Source organism: Quercus lobata, chromosome 11 (genome assembly GCF_001633185.2).
Source record: "Quercus lobata isolate SW786 chromosome 11, ValleyOak3.0 Primary Assembly, whole genome shotgun sequence".
In the NCBI taxonomy this organism is placed as follows: domain Eukaryota; kingdom Viridiplantae; phylum Streptophyta; class Magnoliopsida; order Fagales; family Fagaceae; genus Quercus; species Quercus lobata.
In genome coordinates this window covers 8,784,380-8,808,071 of record NC_044914.1, presented here as the reverse complement: position 1 = coordinate 8,808,071, position 23,692 = coordinate 8,784,380, and the positions used below count along the sequence as shown (strand labels likewise).

The following is a 23,692-nucleotide window of genomic DNA, read 5'->3' as shown; positions in this document are numbered from 1 at the left end:
CGTGTACAAAATCATCTCGACCAATAAATGTTGATTCATTAATTCCTTCCTCCTGTCTATTCTTGTTTTCGATTGCCCCCACGAATCCCAACCATTGATTTGCATTATTACAATTCTTGCACATTTGTATTAGGTAATACGAAGTACTAACCAAAATCAAGTCCACGCACAGTTGGAGAGTTTCCCAACCACTTTGGCGGAGCTTGCAACTTGCCACTTCCCTTGTTTTTATCGAACACCTCCTCACTCTTCTACCCTTCAAAAACCTCTTCCAACTCTCACACTTCTTTCTTGAACTCTGTCTCTGTCTCTCTAAATTTTGGATCAGAACACCTCCATTATCATTGTTCCCATTCCAAAGAGGTAGTTTTGACACTTAAGGCTCTGATAATGATGCTTAAATTTATGTTCTTTTTTGTTTATTTCAAATGGGTTTGTTTTATTTTAGGCATTTTCTCCTTCTGTACTGACAAAAATGGATGCCACACTGCCATTTTGTAAATCTGTCACCTCACCTCCTGTAAGTCCCCTCTATACCCCCATTTTATATTTGAATGTAGTTTTTGGTTTTAAGTTTTGCTCAAATTAGTGGATCTTTAAATGGGTCACAATTGGATCTTTGGTTATTATAACTCATTTTATTTGAATGTGAATTATGGTTCAAAGTGTTGGGTTTTGCTCAAATTAGTGAATCTTCAATTGGGTCACAATTGGATCTTTATTTATTACTATCATCATTGTTATGATCATTATTATTGATGTTCTTTTGGGTTTTGTTAATCCAATGGAAGGGTTTATTTGTGGGGAGAAGTAGAGGAATCAGAGCTTCTCAATGTAGCTTTATGGTGGGAACTAGTAGAGTGAACTTTCCTAGGCAAAGAGTCGAGGGTGCACAAGTTGGTGGTTATAAATCTAAGAAGTGTGGAGGAGCTCTCAATGCTACATGTCGTGCTGAGAAAATTCTGATTGCAAATAGAGGAGAGATTGCCGTTCGGGTCATTAGAACTGCTCATGAGATGGGGATACCTTGTGTGGCTGTTTACTCAACCATTGACAAGGATGCACTCCATGTGAAATTGGCAGATGAATCAATTTGCATTGGTGAAGCGCCAAGCAATCAGTCGTAAGTGATTTATGATATGATTTCCTTTCTTGTTCTTCTTCCTTAATCATATGCTACCATTATCTATTCATCATTATGTATGTCAACAACTCCTTATTTTTTTTATTTATGTTTTGTTGAGGGAATGGGAAATCTTATTGGGAGAAATGATGAAACTTAGTGAAAAGATAGTAATATGTTATATGTATAAAAAAAAATATTTCGCGTAGTGAAAAGAGAAAGTAATACGATTAAAAGAAGATTATTTTCAACAAAAGTTTTAGATTCCAAGTTGGGAATAGAGTATTGGATTTGAAGGGTAAAGCTTAAATATTTTTTTAAAATGTATTTTTAATAAGTAATTTGGTCCTAATGGGGAAGAGGAGATCTGAACTAGTGACCTGCTTCATCTGTGTAGTCTGTGGCCAATTGTGCTACCCCTTGGGTAAGCATAAATATCAAGTTGCATATATTATGATGAATTCTCTCTCCCTCTCTCCAATATTAGGTTGACCAAAAATTTGGGGCTAAGGTTTGGTTATTGTTGTATATTTCATCAATATATGTCCAAATATTTGTGTTTTCCTCTTTAGTTCTTGGTTTGGTTGATAGTGGTGTCACATGCATATTGTTCTGCCCTTTTTACAGGTATTTATTAATTCCAAATGTTCTATCTGCTGCTATCAGCCATAAGTGTACAATGCTGCATCCTGGATATGGTTTCCTAGCTGAGAATGCAGTATTTGTTGAAATGTGCAAAGAACATCGAATCAACTTCATTGGGCCTAACGTAAGTAACTTATGTAGTTCAAATGTTTCCTCATAAAAAGGCCGTGAAGCTCATCCTCTAATTCCCAATAACCTATCTTTTGTCTTCCAAGAACAAAATCGTCTTCTAAGAAAAACACCAGACAATGACATATCCCTCTGCTTATATAGACTATTATGAATCATATTTCTAATTCGAATCGACTTGAGAAATCCAATGATTTAATTGCAAAAATAGCCCTAACTTTAGGAAATAAAATAAGGTATTAATCTAATTAACTAATAAGACCTCAAATAAAATCTAATTGACCAACAAAAACATAATTGATTTCCAAAATTAAATAAGACTATTTGAATAAAATTTTCTTCATGCTTCCTGCATCAGTATGTTTATCATATCATTGGCTAAAGATTTTTTATGCATGTTTTATATTGATATTGGCTAAATCTGGCATTTAAAAAAAAATTTCTTTTGCCTGATATTTTATTGTTGTAGGTTGTAAACTTTCTTGATTTCATTCTGGTGGGTTTCATACTAATTGATAGTTGCTTAAGCTCATGAAGATTATTTGCCAAACTAAAAAAAAAATACAGGAGTGCGTAAATTTGATTCCTCCATGATACTGGGCCTTTACCAAGCAGAGAGAGCAGAAGTTATAAGTCTTTTTTGCTTGGTTAGCCATAAATACTGGTGTAGGACAAATTTGGTGAAAGCTACTTATGATTGCTTATGTGGTGGGCTAAGATAGGGATGCTTATGATGTTTTTGATAATTCAATTGTTGGGGGTGGGGGGTTTTGAACCCTGGATATCTCCATTAAAAACACCAAAAGGTGCCAACTAGTTGAGCTAAAAGGCTCTTGGTAGGAATGCTTATGATTTTAGGGCTTAGAAAGGTGGAGGAAAGGTTTTCCGTATATGATAATAAGTTTTTTTGACAAGTAATAATCGTCAATTAAAAAGAGCAAAAAGGGTTGCAACCCTAGTACGCGGGAAGTATATCTAGTGTATATATTAGGGTGTGAAAGGATAGGATTGAAAATTTGAAAGGCAAATAGAGGATGAAGTTTATAAAATACGATTGTGAAATTTTCTGTACACAGCAGATAGGTGGTTCTTTTCGAGGCTGATTTGATGGGCTAATGGATGCTAATATTCAAAGAACACTTGGGGGGTTTTAGGGATTCAAAACATAGGGATTCAAAAAGGCAAGGAATAGGTTTATGGTTTGAGATTGCTAAGATGGAAAGAAAGAGGATCTTCATCAAGGTGCTGTGCTGTTTTCCACTTGTTATAGTTACTAAAAAAATTTAAGTCAGTAATTCTGCAAAGAAGAGAGAGAGAGAGAGAGCACTGGGAAACCTTACATTAATACTTAAACAAATAACAACTTTAGATATTGGTGTACCTTTTTTTCTTCACCAGTTATAACTTATAAGGGGTTTCTCTTATAAACGACCCAAGGTTTAATTTGTTTTATGTATGATTTTGACTTTCTAAACAGACAGTTAAAAATTCTGATTCATACATAGCTATTATTGGGAGTCCATGGTAGAAATCATTTCTTGAATTCCAAAAGCTTGTGCAAGAAATTTAAATTTTTTATTACATTTTGCAGCCTGACAGTATCCGTGTTATGGGTGACAAGTCAACTGCTAGAGAAACAATGAAGAAGGCAGGTGTTCCAACTGTACCAGGAAGTGATGGATTATTACAGGTATAATGTTTGATTTGTGATGCTATATTATTGTTCATCTTGGTAAAAAGTTGTGAAATCACTTTTTTCTATCTTCTGGTAAATTTTTTATACAAAATAATTATTATCACAGAGCACAGAAGAAGCAATCAGGCTTGCCAATGAGATTGGATATCCTGTTATGATCAAGGTAAATAATCTTGTCTTAGTATTTTTTTTTATAATAGTTATTAAATGCTGCCTTTTGTGGCTTCAGGAATTGCAATGCAGACCCATTTCTACCTTATACTAACTTAAGAGAAGTAGGAATTTTGACGTGCTCTTGACTATAATGCATCTGCTCTAATTTTTTTTTTCTGTGGCTTTTGATGAGTAACAAAAACGACAATTACAGAGTTCATAGATGTCATTGGTACTAATAACATTTGTATTGTCAATTTTGTATAGAAATAAACGGTAGAGTTATTTACTGGCATACACATCTACAAAATTAGTAAAGCTACTCATCAGATACAAATTTTAAGCCTTTTTTCTTATTAAAAGAAAAATAACGTCACAAAATGCTGCAAGCCATGACAATGTTTAATTGGAAATTCGGAACTTATGAAGCATGGAGTGCAATTGTCACATATTTTTACTTTTTCTCAAAACCTTTAGGGTTTAAGGTTTAACATCTATGCAAGTGGACAGGTTTGTAAGAAAAACTTCAGTGTGAGATCACCTTGGGAAATATTGAAGTTTTTTTTTAACTATAACTGTGACAAGAACAGTTCTTTCAGTTCACAAAAAAATTTAAGGGTCTTTTAGTTACTTTTGTTTCTTTTTTTTTTTTTCTTTTTTTTTTTTTTGTGTTTTTTCCCCCCCTACTTTTGGGCAGAAAAAGAAAGGAGGGGGGGGTGTGGAAGACCTTATTCCTATGAGTTAGAGACTTCGGAGATTAGTTTTTGATAGTTTTGTGTATCAGTGCTTTCACAGTGTTAAGTTTCTTTTTCTTTGCATTCAAAACTATTATTGTAGATTGAAGGTTACAAATTCATAGTCAGTTCATTCTTTCTGGGTATCTTGCATATGGTTTGAGTGAGGCCTTTAGGTGAACTCTTTTTTTTTTGATAGGTAAGAAAAAGTTTTGTTGAAAAAAGATAAGCATGAGAAAACACAATGTTCACGATAGTGAACAAGAAGAAAAAAAAGGTAAACAAAAGCAAACAAACATTAAGCTATACTAAGAGACAAAAGAAAATCCGTGATAGTAGAACAATCTGAGAGGCCCCAACACCGAGACCAATCAAAAAGGGTTCGTCTACATAACTCCAACAACTGATCCAATGACTTTCCTGTATCCTCAAAAGAACGCCAATTCCATTCAATCCAAATATTCCACATTAAACAACCCGGAACCAGATTCCAAATATTAGAATTATGTTTCCCAAGCCAATGATACCAACAGAAAAATAAGTCTACAACGGAACCTGGCATGACCCAATCAATCCCAAACAGCTGAAGCATATACATCCACAGAGAATGAGCAACCGGACAAGAAATCAGCAAGTGATCCACAGATTCCTCATTACAACAACACATACAACAATGATTTGCCAAAATGCTGTCACGAAGCATAAGATTATCCAAAGTAAGGATCTGACCATGAGCTGCTGTTCACATAAAGAATGCCACCCTTCTAGGAACTTTAACTTTCCAAATGCCCTTTCAAGGGAAAGTAGGAAGAGTTACCTTTCGAATCTTATTATAAAAAGACCGAACATAAAACTTCCCACTTCCATTAAGACACCAAAAAAGTCTGTCACTACCTTCACCCCTAGGAATTCGAGTTTGAATGAAGTGAAGAAGGGAATAGGAAGCAGCCAACTCCCAATCATTAAATTCCCTATAAAACCTTAAGCTTCATACTCTATCATTATCACCAACTGGAGGACTTAACACTTCAGAGGTACAAGTTTCCTTATAGACTAAACACACAAATAGCTGAGGATAGAGAGATTTGAGAGAATTATCCCCAGTCCACTAATCATGCCAAAAAAGAATTCGAGAACCATCCCCCACCACAAAAGACACATGCCTAGAAAAACTTTCCCACCCTTCACTAATATTTCGCCATAACCCACAACCATGAGCCCATCTACAAACTCTAGTGCTCCACCCCCCCTATCCCCTCCCCATATTTCATGGCTATGACCCTCCTCCATAGATGAGAAGTTTCATGACCATACCTCCACAGCCATTTCCCTAATAGATACTGATTGAACGACACCAAATTATGAATTCCCAACCCACCCAACTCACGAGGTAAGCAAACCTTTTCCCAAGCCACCAAAGGGTATTTGAAGCACTCAGTTGAAGAACCCCACAAAAAATTTCCCTGAATACGTTCCAACCTCATAGCCACCGCTTTAGGAACAGTAAAAAGGGAAAGATAAAAGCCCACCGCTTTTAGGTGAACTCATTGAGAAGGAGAGAGTAAACCATTAGGGAATGATATAAGCCCATCACTTAAGTTCTGTTATTTAAGAAAAAACTTGTGTTTCCTGTTAAGGTGTTTAGCCACGTACAATTCCTGTGTTTCCTAGCAGAGGAGTTAATAAGAACATCAGATACTTGTTGACCTTCTGTAGGTTTATTCTCTACTATCTCATGGTTTATATATGTGCAAGCATGTGGGTATAAGAGATTAAACAAAAACTTTAATGATGAAATAGTTTTTTCCTTTCGTCAATGGATATGAATTCTTTAGAAGGGGTCAATCTTAGCATTTGGTGGAATAATGAAAACTTTATAAAAATACTGTCAGTAAATCCTGTCTGAAATTGTATCCATACAATTTCAGAAAAGAAAAGGAAAAGAAACAAAAACGAAATGTTTAATGGATAAGGATTGGTGTAACTTTTCTGAGATTTCAGGGTCCCTCCCTTGCCCAATTTGTACAACTCTTAAATTAAATGAAGTGTATATATATATATATATATATATATATAAAGAAGAAGATATATATATATATATATATATTGATGGGTAAATGAAGTATTAAAATCTTATCTTTATTCCTTATTGAATTTTCTGTGAATTGACAAACATATTATACTTTCAAGGCAACAGCAGGTGGTGGTGGCCGTGGCATGCGTCTAGCTAAAGAACCTGATGAGTTTGTGAAGATGCTACAGGTATTGCCCCAAATGCATGTTTTTCCTGTTATGTTACTTGGCCAGATGACTGCTATATTAAATACCGTATGATGTTTGAACTTCTATAAAATTTAGTCATATCTTCCTCTTGCAAGGTATACTAATAATGTTATGTTAGCACCTCCTTCCTATTTAAGAATGGTGTGGAGGGTGAAGGTGTGGGTTCAAAAATCCACTTAATGTCTGTTTGATTTTACCTATTAAAAATAATTGTAATAGATTATGAAATTATATTGTTGTATTGGTGCATTTATTCTTTTCTCTTCCTCTTTTGACTGATGAAGTTTAAAATAAACAATTTTTGTGAAATCTCTGAAGTTTTTGCTAGTTACTTATTTGTTTGATACTTAAGAAAAAGATACTTGTCCACAATGCAGCATATTTGAAAAGCTTTGCCTAAACTGGAAAAGAAACTCAAAAGGTTACACTTCAATTTTATAAAAGCTTAGAGACAGTAACAAGGAGAATACAATGAAAATTAGACCGAGAAACGTAGTAATTGCTTTATAAAGAGTTTAAAGCTGAAATCTCAATTGTTTTATTAGTTTATTACTTAGACTTCAAATTCTAATGTCAAATAAATCTTAAGTTACTGATCAACTAATTGGAACCATCAATAGAAATTAGAATGACAAAAAAAAGAAAGTTCAGTGTTTGTTTTGCTAGCTTGTGATAATTGAGTAAACAAAAGCTATTATGTTAACCTGAGTTTGTACTACTAAAGACCCAAACTGTTACAGTGGATATTTTTAAAGAATCAAGAAGGATACTGACTGGCTTCACGCCCACAGGCTAAATTTGGGTTTCTAAAGCCAATAGTATGTCTGTTACTCAGTGAAATTAGTCCATATATATGGGTTAGGAAGCTACACCTCATGTAACTTTTGTTAAAGTTACACTGCCCGGTACTACGTAAAATTCCTAATATAACATTTTAGCATCTTGTACATTCAGAACTACTGTAATGCTTGATAAAGTCTTGATTCTATCTCCATCTTATTATCCTTTTGCTGCCATTGCTGCTGCTGAGGTTGTTGCATGACTTGAAATTGGTTGCATATACATTTTCACTTCTTACGTGCGTTAGTTTATGAAATTTTCTTCTGATAAATTTAGTCAATCTATTTCATGAGATATGTTTGTTTGCTTCCTCTTAGATAATTGATTTTATATATCATATTTCGTTTGAAAGGTTTACTAAAAACTAAATAGCACAATTTAATCTTAACAAATATTTGCTACAAAGAATTTCATTTGTAGTTCCTTTGAAATTGTATTAAATTGGGTGTGGTTTGATTGCAGCAAGCCAAAAGTGAGGCAGCAGCTGCATTTGGAAATGATGGAGTTTATTTGGAGAAGTACATTCAAAATCCTAGGCACATTGAGTTCCAGGTAATTGCTGGGTGGATGTTTTGATGTCTTTTCAAATGTATGATCTCTTAACATTCTCAAATGAATTCTGGGTTTTTGATTTAGGACCAAGTGTTCATAACCATAAAACCTTTTGAAGTCTGGGTCGACATGGATAGGTTTATTCTGGAACTGAGATTTTTTATTTTTTTTAATGGTGTGGAGTGAAGATATCATGTACCTAATTCTCACTACTGTGGATGCATATATAGAGCTTTTTGTTGACAACTTAACATAATTACATATTGAGTTGTTGACATATGGAATAGTAAGATAATATTGGCTAACTAATTATAAAATATATATATATATTTTTTTAAAAGACTAACCTAAAAATGAAAAAGAAGAAGGGTAAAATTTACATTCTTTTTAATTTTAATTTACCATCTTACTACTACTTGGAACTTTAACTTCATCCCTGCCATACTATATGGTTTACAGGTTCTTGCAGATAAATATGGTAATGTCGTCCACTTTGGAGAGCGTGATTGCAGCATCCAGGTACCAGCACTCATTCCTTTTATTTTAGGGACATTTTGTCAAACTGATTTCAGAGTTTTTTATTTTATATATATATATATATATATATATAATTTAGCCCTGAAAATGGAGTTTGCTTCATACCCAAAAATGAATAACCATGTTTAAAGTTCTATAGGCAAATGGAAATATCCGAAGGTGGTCAATTTTTTATGGGCTTTTGATAGCGACTATTCAAGAAAATATAGAACTTATGTCCCAACTTTTATCCACATTTTGGCTTTTGTTTTGTTATGTTTGTACACTAAATTTATGTGGCTGTTTTGAAAGGCTTTTTGTTTTTATAAAGTCTCTTTCAAGTTTCAACTACTTTTGAAATGCGAGTAGTAAGCTCTCTTGACTATGGCTTTTGTTCAGAGACGGAATCAAAAGCTGCTGGAAGAAGCACCCTCTCCTGCGTTGACCCCAGAGTTGAGGAAAGCAATGGGTGACGCAGCGGTTGCAGCAGCAGCATCTATAGGTTACATTGGTGTTGGAACAGTTGAGTTCCTTTTGGACGAAAGAGGTTCCTTCTACTTTATGGAAATGAACACTCGGATCCAGGTAGAAATATATCTTGAGAATGTGGATTTACATAAGCGTGTCTAAAAGCTTACCTGTTTTAGGGTATACTAATTATATAATGTTTTCCCTTTTTTTGGCGGGATTCAGGTTGAGCATCCTGTGACAGAAATGATTTCCTCTGTGGACTTGATTGAGGAACAAATTCTTGTAGCTATGGGAGAAAAACTCCGGTATAAACAGGTAGTGAAAAAGGGATACCTTAATTATAGGAATTTTTAGTTTTATTTTTTGGTAAGTAATACCTTGGTACCATAGTTACTTCCCCACACCCCCCCAAAAAGAAAAAGAAAAAGGGAAATGAAAGAAGTCCTAAACATAAAATACAATGTATTTAATTTATGACTTGGATTTTTTATATAGGAAGATATTGTGCTCAGAGGACATTCAATTGAATGCCGTATCAATGCAGAAGATGCCTTTAAAGGATTCCGACCTGGGCCAGGTACTTTCCGATGGTGTATCTATGATCTCTGTCTTGCATGCATGTGAAAATCAACTGTTGCACCAAACCTTTCTGATTCTGTCTTCTCAAGTTTGTTAGATTACCTAACTTGCTCCATTTGCATACAGTTGGTCCTTGTAGGCTTGTAGCTGCTTTGCTAAATTTTCCTTTATTTATCTGTATTATAACATAGTCATCCCCTTATCAATCAGTAAGAGGTTTATAGTTCAATGCATACTGATTAAGAATAGTAAATGAAACAAATTAGCATGGTGGTTTTCAATCATTTCTTTTATGCTAAGTAATTAATTAAAAAAATGTAGAGCTTGGGCCTTGGGGCAATGGCAAGTGCCTTCTACCAAAAGCAACAATTCATGGGGTTCGAGTTCAGGAATCATACTTTCCAAAAGTAGAAAAAAAAGGGGTTAAGGATTCCCACCAATCACCTCTCCCGGATGCCACAAAAGTGGGAGTTTTGTGCACTGGGTATGACCTTACCTTTTAATTAATTAAAAAATGTATGCACAAAAGGGCACAAGTCTCGTACATGGAAGTATACAAGGGAAACACTCAAAAGGAACAATTAACATCTAAAATTAAAAGATCAATAAACTCTCACAAATTTGAGTTGGACAGAACTGCTAGCTGCCACCCAATCATTGAGATTACGCAGAATAGAAACTTCAGCTTCAGGATGGGTAAATTGACACCCCCTTGAAATTCTTCATTTTTATCTCTCTAAGTACACCACATGATACATGACTACCTTCCAGATTTCAATATTTTCTAAAGTAATGTATAATTGTTATCAATCTTTTCTAAGTGCTCCCAATCTTCTTTGTTTGGGCTACAGGGAGAATAACAGCATATTTGCCATCTGGAGGTCCATTTGTTAGAATGGATAGCCATGTTTATCCTGACTATGTGGTTCCTCCAAGCTATGATTCCCTTCTAGGAAAGGTATGTCTCACTTCTGCTATTAGTATATGTTTGTCTTATGTAATGTGTGGTATGTATGAGCAGTTGATGCCATTAAGTTAATGTGCATGTGGCGGATTTGTAGGGATGTGTATCATGCTGTTGTATCTGCGTAGTCTGTGTCTCAGAATTGTTTGTGCATCAGTAACCGATATGGCTCAATCCTTGCAGCAGTTAATAGTACAGATGCAAATGAGGGCCTTTTTCTGGCCAGCTAATTCTCCAATTTCTGTTTAGTTTTAATTGATTGATGTCAGGGTACATAGGCTTATGTAGTGTGGATGCTTGGTGAAGTTTAAAAAACTGAGTTAGCAAAATCTTCCTTCTCTAGGCTGGGGACTGGCTTGTGAACAGAGAAGTATCTTAAATTATGCAACATTTTATTTTTGGATAAGTCAGAAAGCTTTATTGATATGGAAAAACATAGATAACAGTAACACTCAGGAAGTGTACTAGTAGTGCAGCAAAATTAAAGAAAATTACAGCAATCAATAAAGTCCAAAATTCTAGAAAAATAATGACTGAACAAAGCCGCCATCCACTCATATAATGAGTTCAGGAACACTCACTTGACCAGCATCATAGATTGGTCAATGTCCTCAATTCAAACACCCTATTGTTTGTTTCCTTCCAAATGGTCCACATGATACACAATGAAATTGCATTCCAAATATCTCCATTACGATGCCTAGAAAACCACCCCTCCCACCATGCCAAGAAATCCACCACCCTCTTCGGCATAAACCAATGGACCCCAAATAGACAAAGAGCTAACATCCAAAGGTTTCAGCCACAGAACAGTGAACGGTGCAACATTCTGAGTTGTTAATTAGTAATAATTTTAATTTTTTTGGTAATTATTAATTTAGATTTCTGAATAGGTTTCATTTGGACTTGCTACTGAACAATGGGATTAAATCAGTAATTAAAAAAATGATTGTTGAATAAAGGAATGAAAAGCACACATTGTGGCTTCTGGTTTGAGTAACAGAATTTCAGCTAAATATAGCAAGTGGTAAATTTCAGTCTTTATATCTCTTACATGTGATACATCAGGTGTCTTTTTCTATGTGTGGACATTTTTATCATGCATATAGTTCAAGATAAAGTACGTTAGTGTCCATAAACTTTCCCTGTCCCCTGAGCATTGATTTAGGTGATGGATGGACAGCTTGTGCTTATGTTGAACTTGATAATCTAAATTTTTAATATCCTTGGGGCCGCTCATCTAAATTGGAAGTTTTAGCTACAAATTGTTCTAATCAGTTTGGCAACTTTGGTACTAAAATGCAGCTTATTGTATGGGCTCCAACAAGAGAAAAGGCAATTGAGCGCATGAAAAGAGCTCTTGATGACACTATTATTACAGGTAATTGTACTAGTTCTGGATTAAGATTATACCTCTCTCTCTCTCCATTTTTTTTTTTTTTTCACTTTTCACTTCAATTTCCAGGTGTCATGTATGCTAGGCATTCAGTCTACTGAATGTGATAGGGTGATACGGGACCCAGAATATTATCCTTAAACAGCCTGTGTTGCCAATTTTGAGCTGTTATAAGTTCTAAGTCTTCAAATTTCCTTTACTAGTTAATGGATTAGGTATTTTCTGAAGAGGGTTTACCCCTGGTTTTTGCCTTTATTTGGTATGAGCTAATTTGATTGCCCTTTAGTCAAGATCTTGTAGTTGATAGGTTTCCGTACTTCTCTCTCTATATTGCGTTTTCATTCATAGACTCTTTGATTGTAATGTTTTCTTGACTGATCCTCTCCTGGAATTCTTAATTAATATAAGTATTTTAATTCTGATCATTTTTCCACAGGGGTTCCAACAACCATTGAATACCATAAACTTATACTTGATGTGGAGGTAGGCAACCAGAACATGGATCCTTTATTTTAAAATCTTTATTTAATTCATCTTTGTTTGTGTCTCTGTACATGTATGTTTCTTCTCTCTTTTTAGCGATATGAACTCAGAGAACTTCAAAAGTTTTGGATCTAATTTGCGAGTTTTGCCGGTTTATCACAGGATTTCAAAAATGGCAAAGTTGATACTGCCTTTATCCCAAAGCATGAGCAAGAATTAGCAGCGGTAAGAAGCTGATTGACCTTAAATATTCACATATATGTATACATATACATCCATCCATACATATATATACCTCTGATTTTTATTTTTTATTTTTTAAATTATCACTTTTATCTCTGTTTGGTATCTTGTATACTTTTTGGCACAATCCACATTTATTACTTCAGGTTTTAAAAATTTTCATTAAATTGACTCCTGTTTGGTTCATGTTTTCAAACGTTTTGCAAGCCTATGCTATTAAAACAAATTTCTAGGCAGCCCTGGATTCATGTAATTTGGTCAAATTCGAACTCCAAATCCAGGTTTACAAATAAAATTTCATAAGAAATTCTGAAAAATGCATTTTGCCACGACTTTCAGTTTTAAATTAGCTTCAAGACTCTCTTTTTTTTTTTTTTTTTTTAAATATTCCATTATTTAATACCCTTTTCTGTTCAAAATAAATAGTGGTCTAGTTGTGAAAAGAGTTTTGAAAGTTTCCATAGTTATAAGTTATAACTATGGATAAATGTGGGGTAGAAAGTCCGAAAAATTTAATACATTTTTTTCAATTTGACTATTTTAGTCCTTATCTTTTTATTTTATTCCAATTTTTTTTAACCATTTGTTAAAATACTTTTTTTTCCCCTTAATTTGTGTTTTTAGGAAGATCAATTTTCAATTAGTAATAGTGGTAGTTTTGGAAATAGTGAAAAGCAAATACCAAAGAGTCTTATTCCAATTATATATACAGATATCAGAAAAAGTATTAAAAAAAAAAATATATATCCCCTAAACCGTGCATGACATAAGAAATTAACACTGCTTGAAGATGGGTTGGTGTTTCCATGTTGCTACATTTGATAGATATTCTACCTTAAGCTGGTTTGTGTGTGTGTGTGTTCGGTTAGTTTTTTTATGAAATAATTTATATACCAAATTGGTGTGTGTGCCTGCAGCCCCATAACCTGGCAAAGATCTAGCTGGCACAGTTTCTTTAGATGGATCTCTTGCTCTGGTATTTCAACCTTTTTCAGTTCCCAGTTCTAACAAATCAAAATGGTTGCTTGCCATTGATTGTGGCGGAAGGAGGAAATACCGAGTGCTGTCATGATGCTGCAGAAGCCTATTGATAGATGTTGAATTTTTTCCATTAAGCATCCTTAAGTGCAATGATCCTGTTCTTTTAGGGGTATGATGCACCCTTTCTGATGGGGAAAAGCATGTAAGTTTGGTGGGTCTCTTGCTAGCTTTGGCTATAACTTGGCATGTATTTTCTGATGTTCAGCATCATACCAAATTCAATTATTAACCTTTTTTTTTTTGAGGATGAGAAGAAATTATGAAGGTAGTAACACTTTATAGAGTCACATTATTGTTCAATATAATATAACAAATATTGAATACATTACTGAACAAATTTCTGATGCGGTACTGGACAATGTAGACTTGTCTTTTATTTATTTTTTTAGTGGAGTTTCTGTTGCACACCTAGAGTTCAAACATGGCCAAAAGACTACGTACACTAATGAAATATTAATAAAAATAAACGATTAGGATGGTTAAACACTACGAATTATTTGAATTTGGCGCATGATATGAGGCTATGAGTTCAAGTCTTCATTATCTCATCACCAAATTCAAGTTGACTTTTTCCACATTACCTTGAGTTGGAGGATGTTTGTATTTATTGTATTTAATGTATTTTCCATTTTTATTGTGCAAATAGCCAGCCTTTGATTATGGCTTGAATTATGGCATATATCAATTCACCTTAATTTAAAACCTAATCAAGGGACCTCTAGGTCAACTCTCTCTTGTATATCTCTCTCTCTCTCTCTCTCTCTCTTAATCTCTTAATACAAACTTACATATACATACAAGACGAGTTCAAGTTATACCGGCCGTAATTTCACAAGAGTTATGCATTTTTTAGACCATAAATCCTTATTAGATCTAACGGTGATAAATCACTATTTCTCGTGCCATTAATATAGAGTCACTAATGCAATTTAGAGGATATCCTAGTGTTATTGACCGTCTGTCAAACTTTTTATTTTCTTTCTTCTTATTTCTTTCTTTCTTTTTTTAGGATAAATGCACTTGTGAACCTACAAATTTTCATCCATCTCTACCTTAAGCGCAATCTCATATAATTTTATGCACCATGCTAATGGTTATCCTAGCAACTCTATATGCAGCATGATGAGTCTTTTAAGACAAGTTCATTAGTTGAATTTTGCTCGTTACAAGTTCGACACCAACTCTAATATGTTAAAGAGAAACTTAATTTCATAAGAAAAACCATGGTTTTAAAAACCGGACCAATCGGTCCGACCGATTGAACTGGGAACCGAAGGCCAGTTTGGTTTGGAAAAAGGCCTAAAACCAGGGTAAAATCGGTGAAAACCAGTAAAAATCGAGAATCGGAGGCAAATCCGGTTTTACCTCTGGTCCGGTTTTTAAAACCATGAGAAAAATTAGGCTTGTTTTGGGTTTCTAATGAATAAAACATTTTCTTTGAATCAATTTGTAGAGAAGATGAATTTGAATTAAAACAAATTTTATCTTATCTTGACCTTTACAAGCTGATCATTTTTATCTTTATCTCTAAAGATTGGATTCGGTTTGAACTTTTTCCCTCAGATAAACTTCACGCATTTTCCTTCAAAAAACCAATATGTAAGTATTATAAAAGAAACAAGGCCATGCTAAAGAAGATCTTAAACTCAAAAAGTTAGGAATAGCAGTGCAAGGTTAGAGAGAGAGAAAATAGAAAAATAAAATAGTAATATAATATTCTCTACAATTAATTTGGCTAGCTGGTGTGACCGTGTGACAAGTAATAAATAATAAATGTTGAATAATGACATGGATAGTTGACATTTTTTAACTGTTAGATCTTATAAAAATCTATGATCTAAAAATGGTGTAGTTCTTGTGAAGTTATACTGAATGTAACTTAAACCCATCTCTATACATAAATATAGAGTTTTTCATAGTATAAAAACTAAAAAAAGAAAAATCATGTTCTTGTTCTTCTCTCTCTTCGTTTTATTAACAACTAATAATTCAAGCATCCTAGGTAAAAAATGTCATAAACTAGTCCTATGTTTTTTTGTCCTATACCATTTTTTATATTTCAAAAAATGTTAATTATCTTCTAAGTTGAAGATGTCTCAATATATTTTGAGAAATATCCAGCTAATGTGAGATCTGTTTTCCAAAATGAACCAACCTTTTTATGATGTATTGGACATCCACAGAAGACTTTGTGAGAGAATGATATTGTGATCTACAACCTGCTGGAGAGAAAGCGTATCTATTTCCAAAACCGTGTCTATGATACTCCAACAGCTTTCACTGTTTATTTATTTACTCAAATGAACTAATGCTCTTTGCTGGATATGAAAAATAAAACCAATCCCATGACCATTTATATTTTAATGGCATATAAACAAGAAGATTTAGCTTTATTTTATTTTTCTTTGCTGGTAAGAGATATCAGATATCCTACACCAAGAGCACCCAAGTGGTCAAATCTATGATGCTTCAACATGATAAGCACTCCAATAGTTGAACCTTCAAAATACTTACCTAGGAGAATAATGCCTGGCACGTTCTACATATTCTTGCTTCTATATATCTAAAGAAGGCTCTACCCAACCACCATACCCCTAATGTGAGAGCAAAAAACATAGACGAAATGATAAACATGTCTTCCTTCAAAACCTATGGCAAAATTGATGAAGCTGAGCAATTAAAGCTTGAAGCTCGTCAGAAGACCCAAAAGAGAGTCACCATCATAAGCATATCCTCCATAATTCTTGTTTGTGTTATAGTGGCTGCAGTGCTTGGAACTTCTCATAGTTCCAGAGAAAATTCTCAAAGTGGTGGTACTTCTCAGTCTTCAGCTCCTTCTATTAAAGCCGTTTGTGACCTTACCTTGTACCCAAATACTTGTTACAGCAGCCTTTCTCCACTAAATAACACAAGCCACGTTCAGCCTGAGGACATCTTCAAGTTGGCAACCCAAGTGGCCATGAATGAATTGTCTAAAGTTGCTCAATACTTCTCGGATCACAATGATTTTAATGGTAGCACTGACAACACAACTGTCGTAGCCTGGGAAAATTGTGTCCAGCTTTTGAGCCTAGCATTGGATCATCTCAATATGGTATTGTCCTCTGGCTCATTAACATTGCTAGAAGCTGCTGATGATCTCAAAACTTGGCTGAGTTCGGCAGGTACTTACCAGGATACATGCAAAGAGGGCTTTGAGACTGCAAGTGCAACAGTTAAGACCAGCATTACCAATTGGCTACAGAATTCTACTGAACTAACTAGCAACTGCCTTGCCATCATATCATGGATTTCAAATGTAGAGAGCTCTTTAAAGCTTAGACGGCTAATGAGTTTTACAGGGCACTATGACGATCCAAAGTGGCTGAATCCTAAGGATAGGAAGCTACTTCAAACTTGGGACGTGAAGAAGCAGGCCAACAACATTGTGGCACAAGATGGTTCTGGCCAGTACAAAAATGTAAGTGCTGCCCTTACTGCTGTCCCAGATAAAAGCACAAACAGGTTTGTAATCTATGTGAAGAAAGGGTCGTATTATGAAAACGTAAAGGTCAATAAGAACAAATGGAACATTGTGATGGTTGGTGATGGGATGAATGATACAGTTGTATACGGTAGCCTCAATAATATTGATGGGACTCCAACATTTTCAACAGCTACATTTGCTGTAACTGGCAAGGGCTTCATTGCTATAGACATGGGGTTCAGGAACATTGCAGGTGCAATCAAGCATCAGGCAGTGGCCTTATTGTCAGACTCGGACCATTCCATCTTTTACCGGTGTTTTATCGATGCATTTCAGGACAGCCTCTATGCACATACCAACAGGCAATTCTACAGTGAATGCAATATCACAGGGACAGTTGATTTCATCTTTGGAAACTCAGCAGTGGTGTTTCAAAACTGCAACATACTGCTTAAAGAGCCTTTACTTGGCCAGCAAAATACCATCACAGCACAAGGCAAGTTTGACCCAAATCAGAACACTGGAATCTCAATCCAGAATTGTACCATTTTCCCATATGGATATGCGAACTTGAGCTGCCAAACATACCTTGGAAGGCCTTGGAAGAATTACTCCACAACCGTATATATAGGTAACAGTTTGGGGAGTCTCATTGACTCCAGTGGATGGTTGCCATGGGTAGGCACATCAGCTCCAGACACCATATTTTACAGTGAGTTTCAAAATTATGGACCCGGTTCATCAACAAAGGATAGAGTCCAATGGAAGGGGGTGAAGAACATGACCAGCCACCAAGCCAGCAAATTCACAGTGAGTTCATTCATCAAAGGGGATAAATGGATCCAGGCTGCAGGTGTTCCCTACAAATCAGGTCTGTGACTGTGGTACATTTCATGTAAGGAAAATAGCAATGTGATGCATATATATGTGGTTTCACTAACTGAAAAACAAAGGAATTCATATGGTTTTTTTTTTTTCTATTCAGCTGTATGGTTCTTTTATCCATCTTAAGACAGTCTATCAAAATAGACAGCACATTACACATTTGACAAAATTGGAAAGAACAAGCAATGCAAGATCTGACCTTTTTTTTTTTGCAGATCAAATTCAAAAAACTAACTGGGTCCCTTTAGTTGTATTCGAAAGACTTTCTCCTAACATATTATTTTCACTTTGATCTCTTTGCTAATTTTTAATATGCTTATTTACTAAAAGTTGGTTAAAGTCCATCAAACAAAAAAATAGTTGGTTAAAGTAAAATTAATTGCACATAGAAAAAAACAAGACTTTAAATATCTAACAAGAACAAATAAACAAAAAAGTTAAAAAGAAAAAACTGCATCCATACATTATACGCCCACCATTAAGCAACTAGTGGCAGCTAAATATGCCAATTCTGTCAATATCGACTTTGGCTTTTTTAAGTGATGGACCACCCTAGTCTTAAAAGTCATGGAAACAGAAAGATATCTGCTTCTCAAACTTGACAATAATACATTGAGAGTTAAAAGTATCGGGTACTGATAATAGAATGATTACTATAATGTTCTCAAAATACAAATCTAGATATGTTTCCCTCTAATGGTTCAAAAAGAAGTTTCTATTCATCAAAATATCTCCCATCCTAAGAAATTTTCATGCAATCAGGGATACAGAAACTACTTGTTCAAACCCTCTCTCTCTCATTTTTTTTTTTTTGTCTATAGTTTATTGTGCCGGTGATAACAGTTTATTTGGACAAGCTTCCACGTTCTTTACTTTCATTTTATTTACTTATATAAGAATCGTAAAATTTTCTACGCCGCAACAACCCCAGCAAAAAACATCAGTGGACCGGAGCAGGGAGACACGGAGTAATCAAGGGGCTTCAGTGCTCCAGATGCGAACTTCTCTTTATAATCTTCACTTCTAATCTGTTTGTCCCGGCACTCAGCACTGCAAAATGCCTTCTCCCCTCTGCAAAGGTCCATAAATGCTTTATCAGTGAAAACTCTATGAAGGGTGGGTTGAGAGGGTGCTAAATTTTGACTCCAAAAATATCTCCAGGGTTTGAATTTTCAATGATAAACCCAAGAGAATCAACACCACATACAGAAGCAAACAATATCATCTGAGCACTCCACTATATCATCAAATATCTTAAATACAATGAGGCCAAGGGGGGGAGGTCGGGGGAAAAGGACTGCTAACTTGTGTTGTGAACCACATAACAACCAATGCAATTACAAACACCAAAATCCCACCAAACTAAATTTATAGTCACAACTGACAAAAGGTGGCCAACTACAATCTTTTTTTTTTTTTGGTTAAATAACAAAGAATTTTATCAGTACACTAAAAGGAAAGTTCTGAAGGAAGAGATTCCTAAAGATTACAACCGAATACTTAAACAATCCATAAAATCAAGTAAAAAATTACAAGAAAACCTGCATGCCTCATGTATAATAGAAGAGAATACACTTGATAAAATAAATGAACAATTGTAAATCAACGAAATATTTGAAAAATAATAACACTAATCAGTGGCTGTGAATCAGTTCTTGAGAGGCCTAAGCACCTAACTGAAATCATTAGAAGATCAGTTGGTTTGCAAGAATACACTTAATGGTCTCTTTCTTCCACCAAGGATCGGGTAAATGGTAATAATCAAAATACCAATATTCAATTGAAAGATTATTGACTCTTGAGCAGTTGACTGTAATAGCTCAACTGTACTTTTTCCTCCCACAATAATGGGATGGATGATGAGGTCATGGGTTTAAGACCCACTGAGGAAACAACTTGAAAGTCTATATTAAGGAAACAGCTGCATCCAAACCTTGACTGAATTATTCCAAAATGCAAACTCTGAAAGCCATTTTGGAAACCCCTAACTTTCTCAATATTTTCTGTGATGGAATTACTTGGGTCCTATTTCTCATAGCAATTGGCCCTTGATATAGGCTTGACATGCAATCATCAAATGGAATTGCATCTCACTTGTTTCTTTTCATAATTACAACAAAAGAATGAGGCATAATAATGGCTTATCAAATGGTTGATATAGAATGGGCCAAATCCCAACGTACATTTCTACAAAATTGAAGAGATTTTCTTTATTGATATTCTTATAGCAAGATAGCAGCCATGGGGACTGCAGAACCTACATCAACATACACATCTGTGTCCATTTTGTTGTCCCAAATGAAGAGAAGCACATTTAGAACTAATCATCCTGGTTACTCCTATGATATATGTGCAGCCTAGAAGATAGAAAATTAAGCAATAATAAAAATTTATTCTAGATCTGCAAGAGATGGCCATGCTGATATACATTTATGAAGAAAGATTTCTGATAAAGTATCAGCAGAGTGACTAGGTTAGAACTTAGAAAATTTAGCCAGTCAAGCCAAATGAATGCCTAGGATTTAAAGGGCCATAATACAATCTGACAACAATTTGAGGTTTACAATTTCTGAATGGACTACCAACTAGAAACCTATACATGTTCTATTAATGGTATTATCATTCAAATATCTCCCATAAAAATTATCACAGGGAAAAAAGTTTCTGTTTCTAATACGCACTTCTGTTGAGACCACTGACAAGGATCTCAAAGAGCACCAAACCATTTACATAATCATCAGAACAGCCTGTACCCAAAGACTAGACTCTAAACATGAAAAACAATAATAAAGTTCCAAGAAATCAACAACCGGACCCTCCACTCTATTTCAAAGGCTAAACAAAAACAAAAATGTGTTATATAATAAGAACCAGTTAACAGATTCACTCATCACTAAATATCTGCATCTATATATTTCCATTCAAGAACTAGATATACTAATGAATTACCAATTGTCCCAAAAGCTTAAGCTATTACTATTGCCTATTAGGAAATGGTGAATTTAATTATTTAACCATAATTCTAACAAATACAAAGCCAACAAACTTCATATGGGCCATAAAACCATTTGAAACACAAAGATTCCAAATAAAAACATATCAAGAATCAACCAAACAACAACCATAATTCAAAAATTCAAACATGCTTCCAAAGTGTATTTGCACTGGCTTCAACCTAAAGTGAATCAATCATTTATAGAAAATCAATTCAAGAACTGAATTTGAAAAGCAAATCAGACTCCAACCAAAAGACACACAAGTCACAGATCATTCACAACAATTACAACCCCCCCAACAAAAACAGTAAGTAATTTTTTGTACCTGTACATGAAAATATCCAGTCCATGAAGCTGCTTCTTGCAAAGGTAGCAAGAGCTAAGAAAATCAGCAGTCCAAATCCCCATATAGGCATCACCAAAATTGACAGGAGAGGCAGAGAACACTCCTATCCTTCCATCACTCACCACACAACAATCACCACCACCACCACCACCACAACCAACAACCCCATCAAGCTTTTCATCAAAATAGACACGTTTCTCAAGCTTGGTCCCCAAATGAGATATCACACAAGTATAGCTCTCAGACAATTCATCCACCTCATCCTCAAAAGCCAAATCACTGAGCCTGCCTTTGAAATTAGCAGTAGCAGCTTTGGCAGAGGACACTATGGGGATTGGTATAGGTGGTGCTGGTGTTACATCATGCTTAGTTTGGTGGGTCAAATCAGTCATGGCAGCCACTATGCCAAGCCCAACCACACCTCCCTGGACAAAATTCCTTGGAGATTTGTTGGAGGGACTTGGTAAAGAGAAAGACTCTGAGAGAGTAGTGAAAATGGAAAGATTTAGAGTGGGTTTCTTTTTTGGTTGTGAATTCTCCATTTTTATGGAAAATTGGCAACTGGGTGTCCCTCAGAATCCACAATTTTGGTGAAAAAGTTAAGAACTTGTTTTAATTCAGAGCAAGTTTTTAGCTTTCTGATTAAAGAAAGAGAGAGAGAAAGAGTTTTCACTGTTTTCAGGTCTAGGCAACATTGAGATTATACCACACAGAGCATCACAGAGACTCTCAGAGTGATGTATAAGCAAGCAGAGAGAGAGACAGAGAGAGAGAGAGACAGAGAGAGCACCTTTCAGCTCTCCTCTGATCTCCAACGCCTGTGGTTTTGAGAGGTGGAATATAAACAGTTTGTTTGTAATAATAATTGCTTTTTTTTTTTTTTTTTGGGTCATAATATTGAATAATGAATAATAATTGCAATACGTTAGGTACAATACGATTCTATTAAAAAATGTGTATAAATTCTACATACAATACATTTTTCACAATTTTTTTCATAATGAATGGGAGTAGAGAGAAATTAGATTATAAACAGATTTTAGTTAACTCAATTGATGGTTCCAGTTAACTCAGTTAATAAGTTTTATAATACATACGAAATTTAGGCTCGGAATTTCATCTATGCCAAACACTAATTGCCGTCTTGATCGGATGACAAAAATAATCTCTTTTATACTAAAACCAACTCGCATATTAACATAATAATAAAAGGTAATCATTACTGAGAAATATACGGCGTCTAAAAAAAAAGAAAACAAATTATGAATGATAGACTATAAAATTGTGCCACCGATGAGCAGAGTAAAGTCAATAACAACTTATTAATAACAATATATATATAACAATAATAATAATTGTTTGAATGAATAACATGGCAATAATGTTGTGGCTTGTGGTTGTCATTTTCATCTTTCTTTCCTTTTTTTTTCTTTTTTTTTTTTTTCGACTTCTTAAAATCTCTCCGAAAATTTGTTTAATCATGTTTCTTTCTTTTTTTTCTTTTTTTTTTTTTAGAGATTTTCAATCTATGGCATCCGCTCCTGATGATAGTTCTTTATCATTAGACTAAAACACCAATCATGTTCCTTTCAAGTTTTTGAGATTCCTTTGCAATTATTAATTCATTATAGATTATTTGTGTCTTTTCCTATGTAATTCAACTTTTTCTTCCTTTCAGTATAATTTCTTACTCCCTAATTGTTATACCAAAAAATATTTTATGTGTTAGAAATAAATTCTAATTGGAATGTGTAAACTTTGGGCAATGAAAAGGTTACTTGGGATGTGTAAAGGGTGAAATGTATAATGTATAAAGCCTATAGGGGAGATGTATATCGATAAGTGTACTCATTATTACAACCTTATCCCATAAAATCTACAAGAATTCTTAGGTCCTATATATATGTGGGATTACTTTACTATTATTGTATACATCTAAGAGAGATCAAAAGAATTGTGGATGACCACTTGAATATAAGAGTTTATCAATATATATTTCTTATTCCTTTTACTTTGTTTTATATATATTTCCATCATTTCACAACATGTTATCAGCACGAGTCTCTACCCAATTTCGAAAGGAAGTTGTAATCCCATTATTCTTCAAACATCAAAGATTATTTGTGTAATTTTCTCAACTCACTGTAAGTT

General features: G+C 34.5%; 3 protein-coding genes across 4 annotated transcripts; 2 read left to right on the top strand and 1 right to left on the bottom strand.

The window, feature by feature from the left end:
- LOC115968332 (biotin carboxylase 1, chloroplastic-like) lies at nt 1-14,228 on the top strand. 2 transcript variants are annotated; one of them, XM_031087708.1, is made up of 17 exons: nt 1-363; nt 449-520; nt 792-1,123; nt 1,790-1,892; nt 3,489-3,587; nt 3,700-3,756; nt 6,671-6,742; nt 8,066-8,155; nt 8,615-8,674; nt 9,071-9,256; nt 9,365-9,457; nt 9,638-9,719; nt 10,573-10,679; nt 11,991-12,066; nt 12,518-12,564; nt 12,727-12,789; nt 13,725-14,228. In XM_031087708.1, exons 2-17 carry the CDS (start codon nt 476-478, stop codon nt 13,746-13,748), a joined length of 1,536 nt encoding a protein of 511 aa, XP_030943568.1. In that variant the 5' UTR covers nt 1-363; nt 449-475; the 3' UTR covers nt 13,749-14,228. The 2 variants fall into 2 exon arrangements, with proteins under 2 accessions (XP_030943568.1, XP_030943567.1); XM_031087707.1 differs by having other exon boundaries at nt 2-363; nt 1,751-1,892.
- Nucleotides 14,229-16,219: 1,991 nt separating this feature from the next.
- On the top strand, nt 16,220-18,892 carry LOC115968067 (probable pectinesterase/pectinesterase inhibitor 46). The gene has a single exon (XM_031087266.1). It carries the CDS (start codon nt 16,472-16,474, stop codon nt 18,191-18,193), a length of 1,722 nt encoding a protein of 573 aa, XP_030943126.1. The 5' UTR covers nt 16,220-16,471; the 3' UTR covers nt 18,194-18,892.
- On the bottom strand, nt 18,637-22,417 carry LOC115968068 (FCS-Like Zinc finger 14-like). The gene is made up of 2 exons (XM_031087267.1): nt 21,521-22,417; nt 18,637-19,270 (listed from the first exon to the last, which is right to left on the bottom strand). The coding sequence occupies exons 1-2, from the start codon at nt 22,081-22,083 to the stop codon at nt 19,111-19,113; spliced, it is 723 nt and encodes a 240-aa protein (XP_030943127.1). The 5' UTR covers nt 22,084-22,417; the 3' UTR covers nt 18,637-19,110.
- Nucleotides 22,418-23,692: the final 1,275 nt, after the last annotated feature.

What these genes read in the sequence shown, in the direction of transcription:
- LOC115968332 (XM_031087707.1), top strand. Translation starts at nt 476, where the DNA reads ATGGATGCCACACTGCCATTTTGTAAATCTGTCACCTCACCTCCT. An exon ending in AACTTATACTTGATGTGGAG is followed by an intron (nt 12,565 to 12,726) that starts GTAGGCAACCAG and finishes GGTTTATCACAG; the next exon opens with GATTTCAAAAATGGCAAAGT. An exon ending in ATGAGCAAGAATTAGCAGCG is followed by an intron (nt 12,790 to 13,724) that starts GTAAGAAGCTGA and finishes GTGTGCCTGCAG; the next exon opens with CCCCATAACCTGGCAAAGAT.
- LOC115968067 (XM_031087266.1), top strand. Translation starts at nt 16,472, where the DNA reads ATGATAAACATGTCTTCCTTCAAAACCTATGGCAAAATTGATGAAGCT.
- LOC115968068 (XM_031087267.1), bottom strand. Translation starts at nt 22,083, where the DNA reads ATGGAGAATTCACAACCAAAAAAGAAACCCACTCTAAATCTTTCCATT. An exon ending in CTGGATATTTTCATGTACAG is followed by an intron (nt 19,271 to 21,520) that starts GTACAAAAAATT and finishes GGACCTTTGCAG; the next exon opens with AGGGGAGAAGGCATTTTGCA.